Source organism: Rattus norvegicus, chromosome 7 (assembly GCF_036323735.1).
Source record: "Rattus norvegicus strain BN/NHsdMcwi chromosome 7, GRCr8, whole genome shotgun sequence".
Classification (NCBI taxonomy): Eukaryota; Metazoa; Chordata; class Mammalia; order Rodentia; family Muridae; genus Rattus; species Rattus norvegicus.
The window spans coordinates 77,465,530-77,490,160 of NC_086025.1; the positions used below are offsets into that span (position 1 = coordinate 77,465,530).

A 24,631-nucleotide genomic window follows, 5' to 3' on the forward strand; every position below is an offset into this window, starting at 1 on the left:
AAAGGCCACAACATAAAAACTTTAAGAAATTATTAGACAAGAGTTAAAAATGTATATTCAGTATAAATGATTATTTCAGAAAGACAATCTCATCTGTGGATCACACAGGCCATACTTTTATCTGGTAAGAGTCCTTGCCAGCAGACACGAAGGCTGAATTAAGGGAAGGACTATCATCATAGCTCATGGCTATCCTGTATGGCTGATGTGGGCAGGAACTTCTACCACCACCACCACCAAAAGACAAACATCACATGGAATAGATGAAAACAGAGACGCACCTGGAGCACGGTGAGGAAAGCAAACACTGGCACAGAGTAGGAGACAGGATCCTATCTACTATTGGTGTCATCGTGGTCACCATGGAAACCAGAGTTAGGCTTCTCAAAACACCAGCCACAGGACTACCGTGAGCCAGCTACACCACTTCTGGACATACACGCCAAAACCAGAGGTACTTGCAAAGCCATTGCTAACACTGTCACATTAGCAAGGAAATGGAAGCAAGCTACATGTCCACCAGGTGAATGGATAAGAAAATGTGGAACACATATACAATACTATTTATGAAACTATGGAGAGAACTGGAATAAACTGTATCACAAGATAACTCAGGTGCAGATAAACATATCCCAGACTCCAAGTGTTTCCGGCTGGGAGTAAATATTGGTAAAGGTAAGAAACTAGAAAGAGACCCATGTGACTAGAGAAGGCTTTAAGGGAGTGGAGAGTAGGGAAGATGATCCAAGGAAGCAGATGGGGAAATCCCAATAGTGAAAGGTACAGCAGGCAAAGGGGGACAGAGAAGAGTAAAGCAGGAAGGAGAAGCAATCAAAACAAGATACAGACGGAAATTCGTTACTCTTCTAAGTTAATTTAAAAATAAATCACTAATATAAGAGCTAGTAGCATATGTAGCAATGTGGTGAAGATAGTGTTTCACAGAAATGTATTAAAGACTCATGGTCTAGTCCAGAGGTTAGCTCACTTTCTGTGTTTATACATAAAGTTTTATTGGAAGACACTCATACTTGTATTTTTACCCAATTACTGCAATTTCCCCAAGGAAAGCAAAAAGTAAATAGCTGTAACAAACGCCTATCAAGATTAAAATATCGAGCTCTGAAGACAAAGTTTGCCACCTCTGGTAAAGGAGTTTATAGCCCATTCCAATCTGAGCACTGATGGTATGATGGTATGTTCTGGCAGCAGGGGAGAGATCAAGTGCGTCTTAGATGAACTGGTGATCTACTGAGACTTATGTGGAGACCTGGAAGCAACTTGGTGACGATTAAGAGCATGGGCCACGTGGATGTGACCAGATGAAAAATATCTTCCAGGTAATGAACTGGCTTTCAGGACTGCACCAGTTTAGGACTGCTGGCTTATCACGCACAAAGACAAGATGGGGGAAGGGTACTATTCCATGACCACAGCTGCATTTTAAAGAACACGTATGAATGCTCACCTTGCTTTAAATAAATGAGAAAATTTGCACAAGAAATGAGTATTGGTGAGGACAGAGCAAAAATGTGGTAAGAAGACATTGCTAAGTTCCTTTGCAGTTTTTTTTTTTTAAAATCATATAAGCACTTTGTCTGCTCTAAAGTTACATACCAAACACCATGCCTTACCATGAAGTAACTGCTAAATAGATTTAAATGAGACAGCCAATTAAACAGATAATACTGTAGGGGCAGTACAAAGGAGGACACAAGGAGCAGAGAACAGTCAGAGTCGTTAACATATCTATGACTTGGTGGTGGCTCAGTAAATTAACATAAGGCATTTACTTGAAGAAATTTATGATACAAATAGATCAAAATATGAGAGAAGCAAAAGTGATCGATTGATTGTATGTTTTTATGACAGAAGTAAAATCATCCATGGAGGTATGGACCATGATCTCTACACTAACCAATATAAATCATAATGCTGCCATGTTTGGACATAAAACAGGAAATTCCAAATAAATTTTTAGGGAAAAGTATGGACTGAGCAACTGTGCTCAGTTGGTTCAGATACTTAGTACCTATGTGAAATCCGGGCACAGAGGTGCCTGCAATACCAGCACTGGGAAACAGACAGATGGGGGCTCCCTGGCCATTCTGTCTAGCCTAAACATCGGGCTTCAGGTGCCCTGACAGACGCTGTGTCAGTAAGGTAGGGAAATGATGGAAGAGCACCACTTTCCTCTTCTGAGTCAGTGCCTCACGATACGGCCTTGGCTGTTCTGAAACTCACTATGTAGACGAGGCTGGCCTTGAACCCACAGAGATCACCTGAATCCACGCTCCAAGTTCTGACATTCAAGGTGTGAGCCACCAAAGCTGGTGAGGAGCAGCATTGTGACATCAACCTCGGTGTGAACATGGGCCTGCGGAGGAGCACACCCTCACGCTGTGTACACCCACATGCACTTTTTCTTTTTAAAGAAATAGGTAAATGACAAGCACTGACTAAGCTTCTTGGGTTTGCTTTCCTCCTAGAGGTAAAAAAGAGAAACACACTAAAGAACAAAGAATCAGAGTACAGATTGGAAGGTCAACATAAAACTCAAGATAATTAAATATGAATGTACTGAGCCATCTAGTTGAAAGATTGTCATACTGGGTAAAAAGACTCAAGAACTAACTATTTTTTTTAAATATTCACTTTTTCCCCTTTTATTGAAAAAAGTGTCTGTTTTTCTCACATAGTATACTTGGTTATCGTTTCTCCTTCCTCTTCTCCTATTTCCTCCTTCCTCCCTTCCCATCCAGATCTACTGCCCTTCTGTCTTTCATTAAAAGGCAAATAGGCTTCTAAGGAATAATAATAAAATAATCATAGTAAGATAAAAAAAAAACATATGGGTTGGGGATTTAGCTCAGTGATAGAGCGCTTGCCTACCAAGCGCAAGGCCCTGGGTTCGGTCCTCAGCTCTGGAAAAAAAACCAAAAAAACCAAAAACAACAACAACAAAAACCATATTATAACTAGATATATAGACCAAACAAACAAGAGGAAAAAAGCCCAAATGAAGGCAGAAGACACACTCTCTTATTGCACTCAGGAATCCCTTAAAAACGCGAAACTGGAAGCCCTAACAGGGACCTGATGCAGACCTGTGCAGGCCCAGATGTGCTGCCTCAGTGTCTGCGACATCAGAGCAGTTTTGCTCAGGCTGCTTTAGAGGGCCTTGCTTTCTCAGTGTCCTCCATGCCCTGTGGCTCTTGTACTCTTTCAGCTTCCTTTTCCTCAGGGGTTCCTATGCCCTGAGGAGAAGAATCTGATAGAGATCCCTTTCAGGGCTGTGTGTTCCAAGGCCTGTCTTTCTGTGTAATATATAGCTGTAGGTCTCTGTGTTTGTTCCCATCTGCTACAAGGGGAAGCTTCTCTCATGATGGCTGAGCAAGGCACTGATCTATGAGAATAGTGGAATGTCACTAGGAGCCATTTTATGATTACTTTTTTTTTTTAAGGACAATGGTATTTGGTTTTATCCGAGGTCCCTGGGTTGAGGCTATCTGGTCTCACATTCTTGGTCACCCAAGCAATATCAAGTATAGGTTCCATCTCATGGAGTGGGCCATAAGTCAAACCAGACATTGGTTGGTCACTCCTTCAAGCTTTGTGTCACCACTACATAGCATATTACACAGGCAGAACGCCACTGTAGATCAAAGGGTTTGTGGCTAGATTAATATTATGTTTCTCCTTTGGCAGCATACAAAGTACCTTCCTATCAAAAGACATTAATATAGCCATATGGGTGAAGACTGTCTTTGGGCGCCAGCTCGACTTTCCCATGTTCAGTGAGTTCTGTAGGTGCTGTTTTCAGCAACAGGGACTTTCTGTCAATTTGTGGAGAGCAATCTAGTCTTGGCAACAGCCTGGGTTTATGGGGGTTCCCGAGGGCCCCCTTTGACTTACAACTCAATTAGATATAACCCAAGTTCCATACTAAAAGCATCATTTGGTGAAAAGAGATGGCCAGTTGGGTCTTTGTCTCCCCCATTACTTGGTGATTTGATCACCTCCATGTACGTATATATTTTAAGAAATTTCTGTTGTATTAGGTTTCTATACTACCCTTCAAATGTCCCTTAATTTTACCACTCTCTCCCAGTATTCCTTCCCTCATACCCTTCTCTCTTCCCAAGTTGATCCTCCCATTCCAGCCTCTACCATCCATATGCAACCATTTTATTCTCTTTCCCACTTTTAAGGAGATCTATCTGTCCCTCCTGGTCCCTTACTCTATGCCTAACCCCTGTGGTTCTATAGATTATAGTTTGGTTAACAGTCACTATCTGCAAATAAGCAAGTACATATACTTATCTTTCCCAATCTGGGATACCTCATTCAAGATGATTTTTTTCTAGTTCTATCCATTTACCTGTGAAACTAATGGTTTTATTAATTTAATGGTTTTATATATTTAATTAATATAATACTCCATTATATAAGTGTACCACATTTTCTTTCTTCATTCTATTGAGAGACATCTAAGTTGTTTCCAATTCATGGCTATTATCAATAGAGCAGCAATGAACATGGTTGAGAAAAATGTCCTTGCAGTAGGATGGAGCATCCTTTGGGCGCATGGACAATCGTCTCTAGTCACAGACAGATCTTAAGGTAGATAGATTCCCATCTTCCTGAGGAACCGCCACACTGACTTCCATAGTGCTTGTACAACTGCATTCCCATCAGCAATGGATGAGTGTTTTCCTCACTCCACATCCTTGCCAGCATGAGCTGTCAGTTTTTATTATCTTGGCCATTCTGCTGTGTGTAAAGATAAAATCTCAAAGCAGTCTGGTTTGCATCTCCCTGATGGGGAAGGATACTGAACACTTCTTTTAACGTTTCTCAGCCATTTCAGTTTCCACTTTTAAGGATTCTGTTTAGCTGTGTGTCGCATTGATAATTGTGTTAATTGTTTTCTTGATAGCTAGTTTCTTTAGTTCTTTACATATTTTGAAATATTAGTCTTTGTCCTAGTTAGGGTATTATTGCTGTGATGAAATACCATAACCAAAATAACCTGGGAAAGGGTTCATTTGGCTTATGTCTTCACATTACATTTTATCATCAAAGGAATTCAGGAACTCAAGCAGAGCAGGAACCTGGTGGGAAGAGGCCAAAGGAGTTCTTACTTGCCTGCTCATTCTGATTTCCTATAGAATTTAGAACTTCCCACCCAGGGATGGCAACACATACAATGGGCTGAACCATCTCCAATCAGTAACTAAGAAAACTAACTAACTAACTAACTAACTACAGGCTTGCTACAGTTTGATTAATGGAGCCTTTTTTAAATTGCGGTTTCCTCTCTGATGACTTTAGCTTGTTGTCAAGTTGACATAAAACTATCTATCACAGCCCTATATCAGATGTGTAGTCGGCAGAAATCTTTTCCCATTGTATACACTGCCATTTTGTTCCAAGGGACAATGTCCTTTATAGTGCAGAAACTTCAATTTCATGAGGTCCCATATATTAATTGTTGATATTAGTGCCTGTGTTAACTGTGTCCTGTTCAAAAAGTCTTTTACTGTCCCAGAGAGTTCAAGGCTATTGTCCAACTTTCTCGTCTATCAGATCTCATGTATTTGGTTTTATGTTGAGGTCTTTGGAGTTTTGTACAGGGTGATAAATATCTGGGTTCTTCTACATGTAGACAGTTTGAGCAGCATGGTTTACTGAAGATGCTGCCTTGTGTCCATATGTGTATGTACTTATGTCTGGGTCTTCTATTCTATTCTATTGGTGTCTGTTTTGTGCCAGTACCATGCTGTTTTTATTACTATAGCTCTATAGTACAACTTAAAATCAGGAATGATGATACCTCCTGCACTCCTTTTATCATTAAGTATTGTTTAGTTATCCTGGGTTTTTTGTTTTTTGTTTTGTGTGTGTGTGTGTGTGTGTGTGTGTGTGTGTGTGTGTGTGTGTGTGTGTGTGTATGCGTGTCCATATAAAGCTAATACTGTCTTTTCAAGATCTGTGAAGAATTGTGTTTGAATCCTACTAACTCATGAGCATAGGAAATCTTTCTATTTTGATATCATTTTCAATTTCTTTCTTCAAAGACTCAAAGATTTTATCAAATAAATGTTTACATGCTTTGTTAGTTATCTCAGGACATTTAATATTATTTGAGGCTACTATAAAAGGTACTTACCTGATTTCTTTCTTAATCTGTTTATCATTTGTATATAGGAAGGCTACTGATTTTTGTGATTTAAATGAAGGCATTTCTAAAAGGCAAATTCTTAGCACTAAGTGCCTACATTAAAAAAAAAGAGAAAGAGAAATCTAATACTAGAAACTGAATAACACACCTAAAAGCTCTGTAACAAAAAAAGAAGAAGAAGAAGAAGAAGAAGGAGAAGGAGAAGGAGAAGGAGAAGGAGAAGGAGAAGGAGAAGGAGAAGGAGAAGGAGAAGGAAGGAGAAGGAGAAGGAAGGAGAAGGAGAAGGAGAAGGAGAAGGAGAAAAGAAGAAGAAGAAGAAGAAGAAGAAGAAGAAGAAGAAGAAGAAGAAGAAGAAGAAGAAGAAGAAGAAGAAGAAGAAGAAATAATCACACCCAAAAGGAGTTAATAGCAGGAAATAATCAATCACAGAATTATTATTGATAATCGATTCCTGAACTCAGAAAAACAGAAACAAATACAACAAGCAAAACAAACAACAACAAAAACAATACCAAGGGTCAATGGAACAAAGAGTTGGGTTTTTTTTTTGAGAAAAATCAATAAGATTGACAAACCATTATCCAAATTAACTACTAGTTATTTATGAGATACACTTTAACCCTTTTAAAGTAAAATAATACTGATATATTTAAAAAAAAACAGAAAACACACACTTTGTGTGTGTTCCTGTGCATATGCACATACAAGTACTCGTGTTTGTATGTACATGGAACCTAGAGGTCAACCTCTGGTGATGTTCTTCTAGCTCTGTCCACTACTGCAAGCTCCAGGGATGTGCTTATCTCTGACTTATCAGAGTTGAGACTACAAGTGACTGCTATCCCCACCAGGGCTTGCAATATAGACTCTAGATACAGAACTCAGATCCTGGTGAGGTTTTAGCACAGGCTTTCAAAGAACAATTAATGTTAATACTCATCAAATTATTCCACAACATAGAAACAGAAGGAATATTACTGACTGAAAATTTTCCCTGGGCCAGGATATCAGTTTTTAAATCAGTTATGACTGTATTAATATAAGGCAAACAAGATTTGAAGGCAAAACTATTTCTAAGACCTAAAGGGAAAAAAAAAGAATATTTCATAATATAAAAGGGATCAACATAAATAACCAAACCTAAATGTTAACATAGTTCAAAAACATAGTGTAAACACCAACTAAAATGGAAAAGAAGAAATCTATTATTATATTGAGGATATACCATACAAGTGGAAATGGATGGGTGAAGGAGATTACAATAAAACAAGAAGATAAAAGTTATAACTGAGGTAAGCAGAAGGGAGCCTAACACAGTTTGATGACAGACTTCCACATTGCAAAGGTCTGTGCACCTTGACTACCTGGACATCAGATTCAGACATTAAAGAGTAAGAAAAACAGGATGAGCTCTGTCCTTACACTCTGCATGTGTCTCTTACCAGCATCACTGTTAAGTTCATAATTCTTCCAAGGTTATCAATGTAGTAGACACTGTCTTGGTACCAGGCATCACAGTGCAGATAATTATACATTCCAAAAGCATGCATGTGTTCCAATGTATACTGGTCATCCCGAAGTTTTACTTCTGCCACAGCTGAAAGACAAATATATATAAAAATATATTCACATATATCTATATGTATGTATAAATATAAACATAGTCATCAAATCTTGCATCTCAGATCATTACTTTCTGCAGAATGCCTACAGGGCACAGAAACCAGTCAATGCCAACTGCAGAGGCTACAACAGGTAGGGCTTTTGTAGCACAATCCTTTTCTTTTATTCATTTCTACAATTTTAATTACAAAAGTAGACATCTTATGGGCAAACAAGTGACTATTGATAAAGTGTTTTTATGCTTTTTAAAACATCTTTATCACACATAATGAAAAACATAGTGTCTTTATTGATTATACAGTTAGAAAATTGTGTATAAACACAAATAGGTAAGTTCAGCATCATACTCCATCTTTCCCAATTATATGAAATAAAACAATATCATAGTTAGGATGTACTCGAACTTTTCTATGTATAGAATACACTCTCACAACCAAAACATTAGCTGTTTTCCTAATTCTGAATTGGCAAAATATGGTCTCTCCTTCACACTGTACTATTGGTACAGTTCCAAACTCTTGCAGCTCAGGACTGCTCATGTTGTACAATTAATTAATGTTGTAACAAGAAATATTAAGTGTCACTGAGCCTACATGTTACATTAATATAAAACTTACTTTAATTCTATTCTCAATGCAACAATTTTCTTCTTTACCTATTTCTATAATTTGCATTCTGTTGCTATTCCAAATACCATAACCAAAAGCAACCTCAGAGAGGGAGGGGTTAATTCCAGCTTTGGCATCTAGTTTACAGTTCGTCACTGAGGGTAGTCAGGACAAGAACTCAAACAGAAACTGAAGTAGACACCATGGAGGAATGTTGTTGCCTTCCTCTGACCTGTGCTTCTGTATACATATACCATTAAACGTCTGACCAGGGGTGGCTCTTTCTAAGGTAGACTGGGTCTTCCCACATCAATCAACAATAAAGACAAATCTTCACACACAGGGCTGCAGGCCAATATGATATGGTCAATACTTCAACTGAGATGCCCTCTTCTGGAAAACTCTCAATTATGTCAAGTTGAGAATAAAAACCACCAAGAATATCATCTACTGTTAATTTTTTTCTTAAATTTTATTTTGTATATGTGTTCATGTGCACGAATGTATGGGTAGCACTTGCATGTCTAGTGCCTGTGGCCAGAAAAGGCATCCGATCCTTTAGACTGTGGTTACAGATGCTTGTAGGCCACCATTCAGGCTCCTGGCACTGAACCCTCTGCATGAACAATACATGTTCTTATCTGCTGAGCCATTTCTCCAGCCCCGCTTTTCCTAGTTTCAGTGCTTGCCTGAGTCCTGGCTTACATATTTACTCACTTATTTATTTAGCAAGTCTTTTAATAAGCATCAATCACACCAGTGATACATAAAGAGAACATACTCTACCTTCTAAGAACTTAGGATCTGGTAAGAAAAAGGATAATGGGCCAGGTGTGGTGGTGCACACCTTTAATCCCAGCACTCGGGAGGCAGAGGTGCATGGAACTCTGTGAGTTAGAGACCAGCAAGTTCTGTGTCTCAAATAATATATAACCACACCCCTCAAGCAAAGCAGAAGGGCACTAGTCAAACAATCATGTTGTAAAATAAATTTAACATAATTAAACTGTTAAACCATGAGGATATATGGAAGAGAACTGACCTACTCAGGAGATTAACAAAAGCTTTCCAGGACAGAGCCAAGAAGAAAAAATTAATTAAAGAAATAGAACCTTCCATAATATCCCTTCTAAGCAAAGACAGGAAAAAGGTGGAAATAAAAAACACGCATTCATACTAGCAGTCCTAGCTGTCCTGCCATTGTGATAAAACCCTAACAAAAGTAACTTAGGGAAGAAAGAGTATTTGTGTCACAATTCCAGGTCACCACCTATCACTGCTAGGGAAGTCAATGAAGAAACATAAAGCCACTATTCACATCCATGGTCAGGAACACAGAGAATCAATACACACTTGGTGTGAAAATTCATCTATCCCTGTCACTCAAGCCAGGGCCCAACCCATTAGATGGGGCCACCATATTCAAGGTATATCTTCCCATGGCAATTAAGTGAACTGAACTACAATAAATAAATTCATAATCAAAAGTTTCACAACCACACCCACAGGCCAACTTAAGCAATCCACTCCTTACTGTGATTTCCTTCTCAGGTGACTCCAGACTGTGTCAAACCACTACTAATTTGCAAAGTACAAGACTACGTACCGAGAACAGCTGCAAGTGAATGCAGCTGGAGAATGAGCACAGAAACCGATTATAAGAGATATCATCCTCATTTCTTCCTTTATAAAGGAAATAAGTAGGAATTCATAGGTTTCCAAACAGGAGAGTAAGGTTCAGATTTGAGTCCTGAGACAGTATGTAAAAAACATGATCTGGAAAATAGATTGCAGCAGAAAAGGGGCAAAACCATTAAGAAGCCACTGAGGTCACTCAAATGAGGGGGAGCCGAGGTCATCCAAGTGAGAGGCGGCTGAGGCTTAGAAACATTTCAGATGTCACAAGCAAAATCCTAAGATTATGAGCACATTGATGGGGCTGTGGAGACGCCTCCTTTAGTTTAAGGAAGTATTTATTTTTAAAAATATATACTCCACTAAATAAGACAGAAACAGTAACCAACTGCTGGTTTTCTAGCACCACTGTGTGGATGGAACTTAATAATGCAGGAAGCATGTCTGAACATAATAGCCCAAAGCAGCAGTGATATTAGACGATAAAAAGCCATAACTTCGGGGTTGGGGATTTAGCTCAGTGGTAAAGCGCTTGCCTAGGAAGCGCAAGGCCCTGGGTTCGGTCCCCAGCTCCGAAAAAAAGAACCAAAAAAAAAAAAAAAAAAAAAACTTAAAAAAAAAAAAAAGCCATAACTTCTTTATCCAAACCAGAAGTTTCTTAACCTTTTCCCTATTTGAACATAACCCCGTTTAAAAAGTAAATCAAGGAAGATATAAGATGATGAAAACACCATCCATGATCATGGGCTGGATGAATTAATATTGTAAGAATGGCTATATCACCAAAATTATTCTATAGATTCACAGCAATCCTCCTTAAGATTCCCATGGCAATCTTTATAGAAGTAGAAGAACACAAAAACTCACCTGGAAATGCCTAAGACCACACATAAAGCAATTCTAAGCTGCCATATTACTGGAGGATTCAAATACCTGACCGTATTTTATAGACATAATAACAGAGAGAGCATGATGTCAGCATGAAGGCAGACAGTGAGACCAAACGAACAGGTGAGAGACCAAAAATCAATCCTTACAGCTATGACCACCTAAGTTTGCACAAAGGTGTTATACTGGCTAGTTTTGTGTGTCAACTTGACCCAAGCCAGAGTTATCACAGAAAAAGGAGCCTCAGTTGTGGAAATCCCTTCATGAGACCCAGCTGTAGGGCATTTTCTCAATTAGTGATCAAGGGGGGAGGACCCAGCCTATTGTGGGTGGTGCTGTCCCTGGGCTGGTGGTCTTGAGTTCTATAAGAGAGCAAGCTGAGCAAGCCAGGGGAAGCAAGCCAGTAAGAAACATCCCTCCACAGTCTCTACATCAGCTCCTGCTTCCTGACCTGCTTAAGTTCTAGTCCTGACTTCCTTTGGTGATGAGCAGCATGGAAGTAAGCTGAATAAACCCTTTCCCCCCAACTTGCTTCTTGGTCATGAGGTTTGTGCAGGAACAGAAACCCTGACTAAGACAGGTGTCAAAGATGTAACTGGAAAAAAGACAGCTTATCTAACAAATGCTACTGACAAATTTGTCACCTACTTGAATATGAAATCAAACCTGTTTTGGTTTTTAGGTTTTTTTGTTGTTGGGTTTTTTGTTTGTTTGTTTGTTTGTTTGTTTTTGGGGGGGGCTTTGGGGGGGGAGAGAGGAGGTGTCTTGTGTCCTCTGTATTCAGAAGCTGATTTCTGTGCCCAGAGATCTAGTTACAATCCAAATGATGGCACTGTCATGATTATTGAACTATCTCTTCTATCAATCTTTGATAAAGAATGTTCTCTAATTATCTCTGATTGGCTAATAAAGAGCTGACCAGCATATGACCTGGAAGAGAAGGCGGCGCTTCTGATCCCAGGGAGAGAGTCCAAAAAGAGAGGTGTGGGGGGGGGGGGGGGGGAGGAAGAGAAAGAACTGTTCCTGAGCAGAGGGTCCAGGAGGAGTCAGGATGAGCAGGTGGCCAAGGGATTCGTCATGAGAGCACATACAGAACAGAGTAAGCCAGGAAAACTCAGACTGCAAGTTACACTGAACCTATGGCTTAGAAAGTTAGAATAGACAAAAATCTGCTCAGATATAGTGCTTAAAGCTTGTTAATAATCTTAATAGAACTTTGTGTCAATTATTTGTGTGGTAGAATGGGAACAGATAAGGCTCTCACCCCTAAATTACTGCCTACATTCACTCTGCATAAAAACCATTTCAAACTCCATTAAAGATCTTAATTTAAAACCTGAAATACTGAAATGGCTATAAGAAATTAAAGGGCTTACACTGCAAGATATAGGCAGAAAAAAACTTTGAACAAAACTTTATCAGCACAGGAAGTACCCATAGGAACTAAGAAATGGGATGATGTAAAATTAAAATGTTTCAGAACACCAAAGAAACTATTAACAGAATGAAAGGACAGACTACAGAATGAAAGCTCTTCAGCGGCTCTACTTCAGGCAAAAGGCTAATAGCCAACTATATATAACAACAAGAAAAAACTACAAAAACTAAAACACACCTCACTGCATAGCTTCCAAGTGCTTCACATCCTTACCAATCAGGAAAAAAGCTAATTAAACCTACTTTGAGATTCAGTGTCATGCATAAGAAATGAGAGGACAACATATACCGATGATCCCTTTTTACTGCTAGCGGAAATTTAAACTACTTATAGCCATTACGGAGATCAATATGGAGGTTTCTCCAAAGCCTATGACCCAGCAGCTATACTTTTGGGCATATATTTAAAGGGGTCTCTATCCTACCACTGAGATCTCTGTCCACTCACCTTCACCGCTGCTGTGTTCACAGAAGCTAGGAAACAGAATCAATCTAGATGTTCATCAACAGATGAAGGAATAAAGGAACACTACACACATACACACATATGAAATGCATTTACAGCTGTACAGAAAATGAAATTTGCAGAAGTAGACAGCTCTAATCTTGGCTGTCAACTTCATAGGATTCCAAATCATGTAGTGGATATGCCTCTGAGAAAACCTATGAGAGACTATCTAGACCTTAATGGGGGCAGCACCATTTTATGGTGGCACTAAATAAAGAGACATCGGGATGAGAGTAAGCATTCTCACTGCCTGACTACGTGTGAGCAGGGAGGGGGTTACACAAAGGCCCAAGGAAACCTGGGAATGATACCTGTTTAGTACCTTGATTTCACATTGACACGGAGTAATTGCTAACTTCCTAGACTTTCACTGTCCCAACTTTTAGCACTCTGGATCTATACCCTCAGCTAGGGTCTGCCAACAGCAGTTCCTGACTTGATTATTTAATTTGCTTTGCCCAGTAGAACATGTGGAAATTTGTTTTAAAGCCACTGAAACAGCATGTGCACTGTGACTTGACTTCCTGCAAGCAGCCTGTGGAAGACTCAAGTCAAGATCATCTGACAAATGCTGGAGCAAGCAAAGAGCCAGCAAATGGTGTAGATGGTGGAATCAGGATGACTAGACCTGCCTCGACCGGCCCGTACCTGAGCAAAGACACATGAATAAGCAGTGAGGAAGACCTGCTGACCTGCACATTTGTGAGTACCTTCTGGTTTGGCCCATTAGGGTTTGGTCCTTTGTGTTTTATTTCCAATGACTTGGCCAACTGAACATGGCGGGGTCATTTATTGACAGAAACAAAAGCAACAAAAATGCCAAGAGGAAAAAGAAGGAAGCTCCTCTCCTGGAAGCTCCTCTCCTCTTATACCAGCCATCAGTTACCAGCCTATCCTTCACAACTCAACTCAGTCATCAACTCCTCCTGGAAGCTTTACCAGATCTCCAGACAATTTGAGAAAGCATACTCCGTTAGACCATTTACACTTGGTCATGTTCCTACCTGCCCATACTGTAATAGATGTTTATTCCTGAATGAATTATGATATGTTAGGCACTCATGATTGTGCCAATCACCTAATCATCGTGAAGAAAACACAAAACAGGCCCACAATAATTACTTCTATACTTAAGAAACAAACTTAGAAAAACAAGCATTTGTTGGGCTGCTTGGTGGTATATGCCTTTAATCCCAGCACAGAGGACATCTGTTAGTTCTGGGCCAGTCGGGACTACACAGCAAGTGCCAGGACAGTCAAGGATGCAGACTCCTTTGTATCTATAGAAAAGATACACAGATAGATACATAGGGAATGCTTAATACATTATTGACTAACACCTCTAGATCACTATTTCTCAAAGTGCAACCCATGGAAAACGTGTATCAAAATCAGAATCTACAGAGGGCTGTATTTAAAAACACGAATCTCTGGACACTTTGGTTAACAAAACTACAATTCTTAACGTTGTAAAAAGGCGAATAGCCTCTAGAAAGTTACAAATAAATAAGCAAGAGCAGTAAGCGCACTAAATCACTTTCCCTCGATAAATTGTGGCGTTGTTCTATGTATCAGGATACTTAAAACTGCTAACTGAATGTGGAAAATTTTCTCTCCAAGAAATGTTTCTGCGTCAGAAGAAAAAAAAAGGTAGTTGGGGATTTTCCAAGGAGGTGTGGCTTCTCAGCGGACACGTTTACAAAAGGTGGTTTGGGAGGGAAGGACAACCTGAACCTTCGTAGCAAGGGCCAGAGATGTATGGGCAGAAAACATCTAAGCCTGAGCTACAGATGCCTAGGCCAGTCCACAGTCCCGCTGCTAAAGCGCGGAAAGAAATGGGGGCATCCTGGGGTCCCCGCGTGGACGGCCGCTCTAGGTGCAGACCGACAGGACGTGACTGGCTAGCCGGAGTGACAGAGGGTTGCGCCAATGGCAGCCTAAACGAGAAGGAACCCGGTGCGAGAGGGTGCCGCCGATCCCACCTGCATCAAGCTCCAGCTGGTAGCAGGGCAGAGGCTCGAGCGATAGCTTGTAGCCCTCGAAGCGGGGATCCAGCAGGGGTCTTTTCACCCGCAGGGAGCAATTAGCCGCCTCCATCGCGTTGCCGGATCCAAGCAAGAGAATCAATAAAGCTCTTGTTGAAAGGTTCGCGCTTCACTCCTGGAACTGAGGCTGGGAGAGCGGCGTGGTTCCCATCCCAGAGGACTCTGCGGCGCCACATCTTTTCTGGGAAATGTAGTGTCCGTGAGAAAGCTGACTCCGTTGCATGCTGGGGAATGTAGTGTTCTGACAACCGAACACTCGCCACTTAGCAGACTCTGGACTTCCCTACCCAGAGGGCCGAGCGACCAGAAGGCGGCCCGCGCTAGTTGAATTCTCACATTATAGGCAGGGTGGCCAGATCCCGCCCCGGAAATGCGTGGTCTAGCTTTCTGTGTGCTTAGGTGCCCGAGCTACTGAGGGTCTAAGTCCGGGCAGCTGAAGAGTGTGGTAGGTAACGGTCGTCAGCGCAAGGGTCATTTCGTCGCTGGGAAGGGACGGCCCTCGCCCGCGGTGATGGTGGTGAGCTATGCCCGTGGTCCTCAGGGCCGGGACCCGGGCCCAGCCCAGGCTCCTTTCGATGTGCTGTCTTTCGTTAGCTTCCCCGACCCGCGCTCGCGGGCCTGTAGGGCTCTCCGACAGGGCGTGCTGCTGGAGTTGGCCTGGAGCCAGTCTTCGCTTTGTTTTCTGGCTCCTCCCCTCCCGCCTCTCCAGCTGTCTCCGGCGTGTTTCATTTTCCCAAAGAATGTCAGAACTGGGAGGGATTCCCTAGCGCCCTTGTTTTACCAGTGAGAAAACTGAGGCCTTTAGGAATTAAGTGACTTGCCCAAGGTCACTACCCGTGGTTTTAGGGGCCAAGACGAGACGAAGTTTTGCTGTTCTTGGTATGGTACGGTCTAAACTTTTGCAGTTATTTTCAAAATGTTAAGCCCCAACTACAGAAGTAAAGCGTTGCCTAGTTATTAACCCTCCGTTCACCCGCCTCTTGGCGTAGTTCAACTCTGAAAATTCTTTATAGTCTGAGTTTTCATACAGACAAGACGGGAAATTACAAAAGTACTCAAGTTAGTGACATTAAGTAGGAAAACATTAACTTTAACCTGATTGTATCTTAAACTTTTAAGTGGCAAAAATGCTCTCATAAGTTAGCCTTGCTTTTTCCCTGCCTACACTGATTTTGGCATTGGTTGGCCGTTTTTATTTAAAATGGAGAATTTCTCAAAGACTAATTTGAAATTCGTGGTAGGGTAGCAGTTGTAATTCCCCATAAATTGTAATTGATGAGTAAATCACATTATCTTATTTCACTTTTCGTAATGCTGTCTTTTATTAGTGTGTATACTATATATGGCTCTCCCAAAATTTGAATGAGTTAGGGTGCAGAAATGAACAGTAGTCAGTTATTAATGTACAGTTAAATAAGATGGGACTCCTAGTGTCCAAGTACCTGACTTCACATTCTGTCTCTGTGCCTCAGTGTTCTCATCTGTAAAATGGAATTGTGTCATTAGAGCAAGTTTGGGGGGTTAAATTTGCTCAGTTTTAGGTACATAAGTTCTTAATGGTATTATGATAGTGTTATTCCCTTAAAAAAAAAAACAGTAAAGAGCTTATGAGGGATGGGAATTGGGAATCAGGAAATAATACTAAGAATAACACCATCTAAGGTACTTGAAATTATCATCCCTTCCTTATTGTAATGTTCAATGTGTTAGGATGATTGTCTAGAGAGGACTTAGAGGGAAACACTTTTCTAAATATTATGTATCTCAAAATGCATGTCGATGTCCAGGTTAGCAAGATGAACAAAGATGCGCAGATGAGAGCAGCGATTAACCAAAAGTTAATAGAAACTGGAGAAAGAGAACGGTGAGTAGTAAATTGTATCACTGCATTAGGTTTCACCATCTTTAATAATTATATCGGAGGAATTTCAAGTGTCAAGGGCCAAAGCATATCCAGAAGGAATTATAGAAAAGTAAAGATTATCAGAGTTTCTACTTTTAAGATCTATAATAGTTTGAATCAGCATTACAAGATTTGGAAGAGTCATAGACAAAGATAAGCAATAAATGACACTGCTAAAGCATTTGTAACAATGTGGAGAAGAGACAGCATAGACAGATATCTACAGCTGGAGAATGTTACCCAGGTTTTAATATAGAACTACTTTTAGTTACCTCAGGCTCTTAACACTGGAGCAGCATGTGCTCCATTTTCTGAAGGACTTTCTTGTTCCTCTTATTTTAATATTCAGTTTGTGTCTTCAAATTCCAGCTCTTGTATCCACTACCTACTCCATTAGCTTATAGTCCTCAGTGTAATCCATGCTCCATGACAGAAATATCTTTATATACCCACTCTATAATGCTATGATCATAACCTAATTTAAGGAGCAAATGTCTAAAGAAAGGGCTGAGAAAGAAACAGAAAGGCTTCCAGAGCAGTGGACAAAAGGAACGTATCTATCTACACAGGAACAGAGGAATGAATCTTTCCCATTTTACCTGGAGGGGTCTGAGTATATTTCAGTAATAAAAGAATTTCGGTCGCCTCGGGTGGAAGAAAATCAGTAGTTCCTTAGGCCACAGAGGGAAAGGATGGTCTAGGCAACAGGATCTGCAGTCAGGGCTTTGGTACCTACCTGATAATGCTCTGCGAACTGCAGAATATAGGAAAAGTGGGAGAGCTTGCAGCTGGAGCAGTATACAGGAGTATGGATTGTGGTGGAAAAATTCTGACTGTAGAAGAATACTGAATTTCAGAACTGTTATGACCAATGGAAGTGTTTAAACCCATCTAGTTAAGATACTGCAGATTGGAGGATTTTGTTTACATCATTGAGTCCAGGCACTTAGATATTATTGCAAGATGTGTCTTTTCCTCTCTCAGCTCTGCTTTCGTCTTTGTTGTCTTTATTCTCAAACAGGCCCTACCCACAGGTGGCAGAGATTAGCAGTTCCAAATTTACATTCCACCAGCTCAGAGTACCTATCTCAGCAAAGAGCCTCACTTGATTACCATCTTGCTTAGGTAATAGGCAAGTTATGCTCAGCCTTGCCCAGGTCATATTTCACATTATAAGAACCTTGTCCAGATTTATATAGGGAGAATGACACAATAGTGTTTGCTGGGTTTTTCCTATTACAGAGCAGAAAACTGAGTGCCCTGCTTACAAAAGTATGTGTTTCTGTCTTTATGTCTGGATAATGGGAATTAGTAACGATTTTTGGAAAGAAGTGACTAGGTTACATTGTCATTGTAGGGATACTACTCTGTCAGTGTGAGTGTAGATCTGAAGGGACCAAGACAGATGGTAGAAAAATGAGTGAGAAAGGTGATGGGGGTGAAGGTAAAAAGAAGCAAAAATGGAAAGGAGGACATACTTGTATATTTTTTCAAAATGGAAAGGAGAAACAGACCTCCATGTGAAGAAAGAGATATCAGATGCTGTGCTGGGGTGTGTGCAAATAGTATTCTTGTGCTTAGAGAATTACGGTTTTCTCTCTTATTCATGCAGTGCCTGTCATGTGCCATTCTCTGTTAGGTGTCCAGGATACATACAGTAAAGTCTAATTTCATGGGACTTACATTTTAATGGCAGGAAACACGTTCTAACTATGTAATGTGCCACATGGTGATTCAGAGTGCCGTGCTAGGGAAAAAATAAAGCATGGGATATGCAGGGAGGGTGACGTTTTAGACAGGAAAAATAAAGTATCTGATAAGAGATAAGGAGTATGGAGGAATGGGGGCTCTAATAGCCACAGTTTGAAGATAAACTTACCCAAGAAGAAAAGAAGTTAAAGGGAGAGGAGATAGAGGAGGAGGAGAAGGAATAGTTTATTGTCTATAATAGAGTCTCAGACCTTCTCCTTAGTCAATTGGGAAGGCACTGGAAGATTTTGAAGATATTATACTCAAGGGAAGAGGCAGGAAGTGGATGTAGTAAGTTAGGTCTAAGTTCAGACTAGGAAAGATGGTGCTTGAAACTAGGTACTTTTGACCGAGAAACATTTGAATTGTAGGTAAGCATTTTAAAACTGAAGCTGGAAGATTTACTCATGTTTTGGATATGTAGCAAGATGAAGGATAGCTCCAAGTTCTAAACCAACGAACCAGAGAATGAGATTGTTATTTTGAGGAGGAGAGAGTGGGAAAGGGATCGGGATAACCATACCACATAATGGGTTTCTGAGATAGTGGAAGAGTAGTGATTTGCAAGGACAGCAGATCTGTTTTCTTTAAGATGTGACATTTAAACCGAGAAATAATTTCAGCTAAGGGTTTTGAGTTTACACAAATAGGTATGGCAAAGGAGTAGCAGAATATTTTTTCTTGGTATCCTTAATTGGTACAGCATTTTCAATATTGAGAAAAAAGAAAATTCTGCTAATTAAATTACAGTTGCCATGTCATTGCTGCAGTATGGAAATGGGGCAGCTTAAGACTGTAGTTAGGAATGGATTTGGAACCTGAAGGACAAAATTTAGCTTTTGTAACATCAGAAAACTAAGTAATGACTCAGGATTAGACCGTGATTAAAGTGTGGGGATGGAGAGCAGGGAATTTTTAGTTGAACAGTTTGTACTAGTATATTGCTTTAGTCGTTCCTTCCTAAAGTATCTTGCTTCAATTAATTTGAAAACCTTTTTTTTTAAACAGCCTCAAAGAGTTGCTGAGAGCTAAATTAATTGAGTGCGGCTGGAAGGATCAGTTGAAGGCACACTGTAAAGGTAATCACTTTCACTTAGATAAACTGCTTCTGTTGCTCTGAACTGGGTTGGTTTGGGAGCCATTATAAGAAATTATAAAGCTTAGATCCTACAGTGTAAATCCTCAAGCGCCATTTTATGCAAATGGAAATTGAGTACTATGGTGAGAGTTTTCTTCTCAGTGATGTCTTTAGACTTAACTCCTGAATTTTAGGAATTGTTCATGTATTTTGCAATAATGAAGCATGAGTTCTGAAGATCCTCTAAGATCAAAATATGTACTCCTTTGTTTTTAAGTAGCATTAGTAATCCTGATAGAATTTTCCTTAATACAATAAGCATTTGGTGGTTGATAAATGTTAACTGTGTCATTTGTAACAATGTTGTCAGGGAATTAAACTTACTGTAGAAAATGTACAATGAGAGGGTTTTCTTTTCTACTTTTTTTTTTTTTTTTGGTAGATATTATTGATAATTGCACCTGCTTTTAAAATGAACCCCTTTCCTGGCTCAACTTTTGTTATAGTGAAATTCTAGGTATTTTTTATGAGTTTTCTTTATATTGCAATGTTTTCTATAAATAAAAATAATAGACTCTGTTTTAACTATAAGGAAACATTGTGACGCACTAATAAAAGGGAAACTGAAGTCATGCAAACCTTTAAGATAGCAGTTCGCTTTCCACTATGAATCTTCATCCCTCAGTTGTCTCACCGCTGACCAAGGAGTTGTTGTAGATACTTAAAGTTGTAAAGCAGCTAGCAGGGTTCCAGAAATGTTGATTCCATTCCCTTGTCATCTCCTTTGGTCCAGGCGAGAGAAGAGAACTGAGCACAGTAGCTCTACATTGGAATTTGGCTATAAAGTTATAAATAGATTCAAATGATAATATTTTTGTTTCCTTGATACACTTAACCATACTGTGATTACAGTAAACTGTGTTCAGGTCCAGCTTTTTATAAAAGATGGATCTGGCACTAACCAGTTGTAATGTACTCTAAAATCACAGCTCTCTGTTTGCTTAAGTTATTTAGTTGAAGTATAAACAGACTGTCTATAATCTGGAAATTAATTTGTTTCATTTGTAATTAATTATATGAAGCTATAAATTTTCATTAAAAAAGAAAAAAGTTTCCTCTTTTTATTTAAAGACCAATCTATACTCTAAAAACATGATTTTAACCCTTCCTCTATGAAAATCTTTCTTACAGATAATGATTTTAAATGATATGATTTGTTTTTTGCTTTTGCATAAGAGGTAATTAAAGAAAAAGGACTAGAACACGTTACTGTTGATGACTTGGTGGCTGAAATCACTCCAAAAGGCAGAGGTAAGGAACACAAAACTATCAGGAAACAGGCTTTTTGTAGGAAAGAAAAAAAAAATACCCTTTCCGAAATCCTGGAGTTGTTTAAGTGCACAGTTGCCCAGCGGTCTGGTGTGGCAGCCTGAGTCACACACGAGATGATAGGTGTAAGTCAGCACGTACAGTGTGCAGTCTCAGGTTGATTGCTAAGGCAGGTCACTTTAACATGAGGTCTTGGGGACATGTCACCTAAAGCTAGCATTTATAAACTCTGTGAGATATGGCATGATTCCACTTAAATATTAATAGTTCAGCATTTATTCCAGTCCTGAGTCATTGTCCTACTATCTCTTTCCTTATTAAAAATAAATTGAGCCTGTCTTCTCAATTGTGTAATTAAGAATTTGGTAATTCATGGTAAGACATATTTAAGACTTAGAAGTGAAAGCAGCTAAATTAGATCAGTTACAGCCACAGTCAAAATCATTTGAATATAAAAGTGTAAAGATTACTACAGCATATGGATTCCTGTTGAGAAGGATCTCTAAAGCCCCATGGTCCTTTTTCTTAAAGCTTGTTTACAGCTGAAAAACCTTTTCAAGTATGGCTCTGGAAAAATGTTTGTTCATTTTATGAATTTATACTTTAAGCTAGTTTTCTTTGATTTCTTTTTCTATTTTTAATTTGTTAACATTGTTTAGATATCATTTATTTAAGATGATCCTGTTTCTCTTTCATCGTTTTCGTCTTAAATATATTTATGTCTGGTACCTTGCCTATTGGCACCCAGTAAAATTGACTGTTTTCTGAGATTATAATTACAGCATTTCTGCCTTTGCCGTTCTTCCCTCCTAACCTCATGTGCCCCTCCCTGCCTCAGACTAATAGCTTCTGTTTAAAGAAGTTTTGTGAAGTTTTGTATACATATATAGATCCATTTAGCTACCACCTCAAGAAGGCTGGCTGTAACCCTTAATCCCTTGCCCCCAATACTATAAAAATCCTTTCCCACTCCCGGCAGGAGAGATGGCTCAGCAGTTAAGAGCACTGACTGCTCTTCCAGAGGTCCTAATTTCAATTCCCAGCAACCACATGGTGGCTCACAACCATCTGTAATGGGATCAGATATCCTCTTCTGGTGTGTCTGAAGAGGTCATATACATAAAATAAATAAATCTTTAAAAATAATTCTCTCTGACTCTGATGCTATTGCAGTCAGACTATCCCAGGGTGACTCATCAGTGTGGTCTAAGCAGATTTGTCAGTGTGCCTTTGCATTTTCAAATGGGCTTGTATATATCCAGCTTTTTTGATAAGCTATGTGTTTAGGCATTAGATGTTAAGTCTTATATTTTTTAATCCAACCGTGAGAGTTCTGTGAAATCCCTGTATTAGTAGTCTTTAATAAACCATCAAGTCCAATTCTCATGTGATCATTGGAGTCTTCACATTGACGTTTAATTTTGTATTTCAGCCCTGGTACCTGACAGTGTAAAGAAGGAGCTCCTACAGAGAATCAGAACATTCCTTGCTCAGCATGCCAGTCTTTAAGGGGGAATTAGAATGTGCTGGTCTGTGGATTTATTTCTGAAAGTAAAACTTGCCATAATTAGAAATTGATTTCCCAAAATAAAGTCCTTTTTTGTATGATGGTATACAGTTTTCAGTAATGATGTATACATTGTATTGATTTTTTCCCTAAATGTGTTATTTTAATAAATATCTCATGAATAAGCTTCAATTTTTTATTTTAAAATAAATGGGACTCTGTTTATTACTGATTGCCTAGAAATGTTGAGAGAAATATGCCAGCAGTTATTATAATCCAGTATTTATATGTGTCATTCTCTGTGCTAACGTCTGAGGCGCCTTTCTGGGTTGTCTACATATGGTTTGTTCTTTTGAATCCTCACATTGATAACTGTGATGCTCCACCTTTGTACTGTAGGTCGTCTTAATTTCTTACTTGTTACAAATTCTGAGGGTTAGGACTGGGTCTTACTTAATCTGTATGTGCCTTCCTTATGCTTCAAAGAAATTACCATCTAGTGGAAGACAGAACATTTGCAAGCTGGCTGCACACCACATTTTCTACTCATCTGAACTTTGAAAGCAGAATCTCTAAATTGCATCCCCATAAACTGAGGTCAAGAAAGAACTTTAATGGGAAATAATCTCTGCCAATTAGCTTTACTCTGACATCAATCAGGATTAACAGATCTAACGGACTCTTGTCTATTAATGTGACCTTTGACGCAGAGTGATTATGTTGACCACTTGGAACTTTGCATCCCCTTCCTCACACTGCTTCCTACCATAGGAACTTCTTTCTGGTATTTTGTGGAGTACTTTTTGCTGTATGTAACTATTAAGTAATGTTTTGTTGGACTTTATCTTGAGTCCTCTGACTAACAGTATGCTTTCCCTGGTTGAGTCCCAGGCAGTGAGTCTGACCATACTTCAGATATCAACAGATACATGTTGAACACTCACAGCCAGACTTATTTCTAGCCTCACTACCCATATACCCCAACAGTGGGTCTGCTTCCTTGGATATTTCACAAACACCTTTAAATGACCATACTTTAAGTAGTAAGATTCTCCCCTAATTACTACCCATGTTTTTATTCCTTATTCATTGGGGTTTCTCAGATGTAGATGACTCAAGATGAATATTAATGCTGTTTCTGAAGGTTGGAGGGAAGAGACTAGATTACTTCTGAAACACCCATAGTTTTGTGTTACTGCTGCTGATTGATTGAGGACCAGCTATAAACTTGGATTATCCTTTCTGGCCCTCCTCAGCCCAAGTGATTGCAATGACTCCTCCGTGCCTCCACTATCTTCCTCACCGTTTTTTCTGTGTGGCCTTAGGAAATTCAAGTCTGATCATTTTATTCCCCCACTTGAAATGTTTCAATACTGAATGAAATTCAAACTCGGCATGCTAGCTAGGCCCCTCTAAATCTAGCATGTATTTATCGCTCCAGTTTGTAAAATCCCTCAACATATTAAATTGTTCCATTCCTTGGTACCTTTCATCTAGGAAGCCCTTTAAGTCACCTTATCACTACTTTCCCTTCAAAGTTCAGATTGAGTTTTTAAATATTCTGAAACACCCATGGTTTAAATTCCTTGTCACTGATTTCTTTTTGGATTTTTGAGATAGGCTGTCCCTGTATAGGTCAGCTGGCCTCAAAGTCTGTCTCTGTGTAGCCCACAATGGCCTTGAGCATGTATCCTGAGAGTGGGGAGTACAGGGATATTAATACATCCGGAGGAAAGGAAACAAGTTCATTATATGGTTCTCATTTCTGAAAGATGGGTAAGGCAATGAATGAACTAAGGGAGGATTACAAGATCACGTGACAAAAGTCCTACTAAATGGGTACAGTTGAGAAAAGGGTTCATTGTCCACACAATGTCATCAGTTTAAATGTCATTGAGTCATTTACATAACTATATTTGGGTCTCTAGATATGTACACAAAATCTTGCCCAAGGTAATATTTTGTTTCAGTTTTATAATGTTCTAAAATATTGATAAGAATTTTCATTTTGTTGCCAATTATGAAAAAATTACTCTTACATGGTACACAGAAAATAGTAAAAATAAGGGGTAGTTCTTCATAATTCTGTACATAGAAACAAACCAAAAAGGCTTATAAAGATACTATTTTAATACCC

At 39.4% G+C, this 24,631-nt stretch overlaps 2 protein-coding genes across 13 annotated transcripts in view; one reads left to right on the top strand and one right to left on the bottom strand.

Moving 5' to 3' along the window:
• The window catches only part of Nudcd1 (NudC domain containing 1), a 44,617-nt gene extending 29,495 nt beyond the window's left edge, over positions 1-15,122 (bottom strand). For 4 of the 8 annotated variants that reach the window (XM_063263841.1, XM_039079515.2, XM_063263842.1 and 1 more), the window contains exon 1: positions 282-363. Coding sequence is in view for 4 of the 8 variants with exons in the window: in XM_006241614.5 (XP_006241676.1) it covers positions 7,627-7,781; positions 14,866-14,980 (270 nt within the window). In the remaining 4 variants the exon portion in view is untranslated. Of the gene's footprint in view, positions 1-281; positions 364-2,244; positions 2,389-7,626; positions 7,782-14,865 lie in introns of those variants that run through there. The other 4 variants (XM_063263838.1, XM_063263837.1, XM_006241614.5 and 1 more) reach the window with 3 other exon arrangements.
• Positions 356-24,108, top strand: Eny2 (ENY2, transcription and export complex 2 subunit). 5 transcript variants are annotated; one of them, XM_063264258.1, is made up of 6 exons: positions 356-454; positions 1,210-1,340; positions 16,716-16,792; positions 19,589-19,659; positions 20,895-20,969; positions 22,420-22,679. In XM_063264258.1, the coding sequence occupies exons 2-6, from the start codon at positions 1,323-1,325 to the stop codon at positions 22,494-22,496; spliced, it is 318 nt and encodes a 105-aa protein (XP_063120328.1). In that variant the 5' UTR covers positions 356-454; positions 1,210-1,322; the 3' UTR covers positions 22,497-22,679. The 5 variants fall into 5 exon arrangements, with proteins under 5 accessions (XP_063120328.1, XP_063120327.1, XP_038935819.1 ...); XM_063264257.1 differs by having other exon boundaries at positions 370-454; positions 1,213-1,340; XM_039079891.2 differs by lacking the exons at positions 356-454; positions 1,210-1,340 and adding an exon at positions 13,384-13,585.
• Positions 24,109-24,631: the final 523 nt, after the last annotated feature.

Coding starts and splice junctions, on each gene's coding strand:
- Eny2 (XM_063264258.1), top strand. Junction 16,793..19,588: donor GAAACTGGAGAAAGAGAACG/GTGAGTAGTAAA, acceptor TTTTTTAAACAG/CCTCAAAGAGTTGCTGAGAG. Junction 19,660..20,894: donor GTTGAAGGCACACTGTAAAG/GTAATCACTTTC, acceptor CTTTTGCATAAG/AGGTAATTAAAGAAAAAGGA.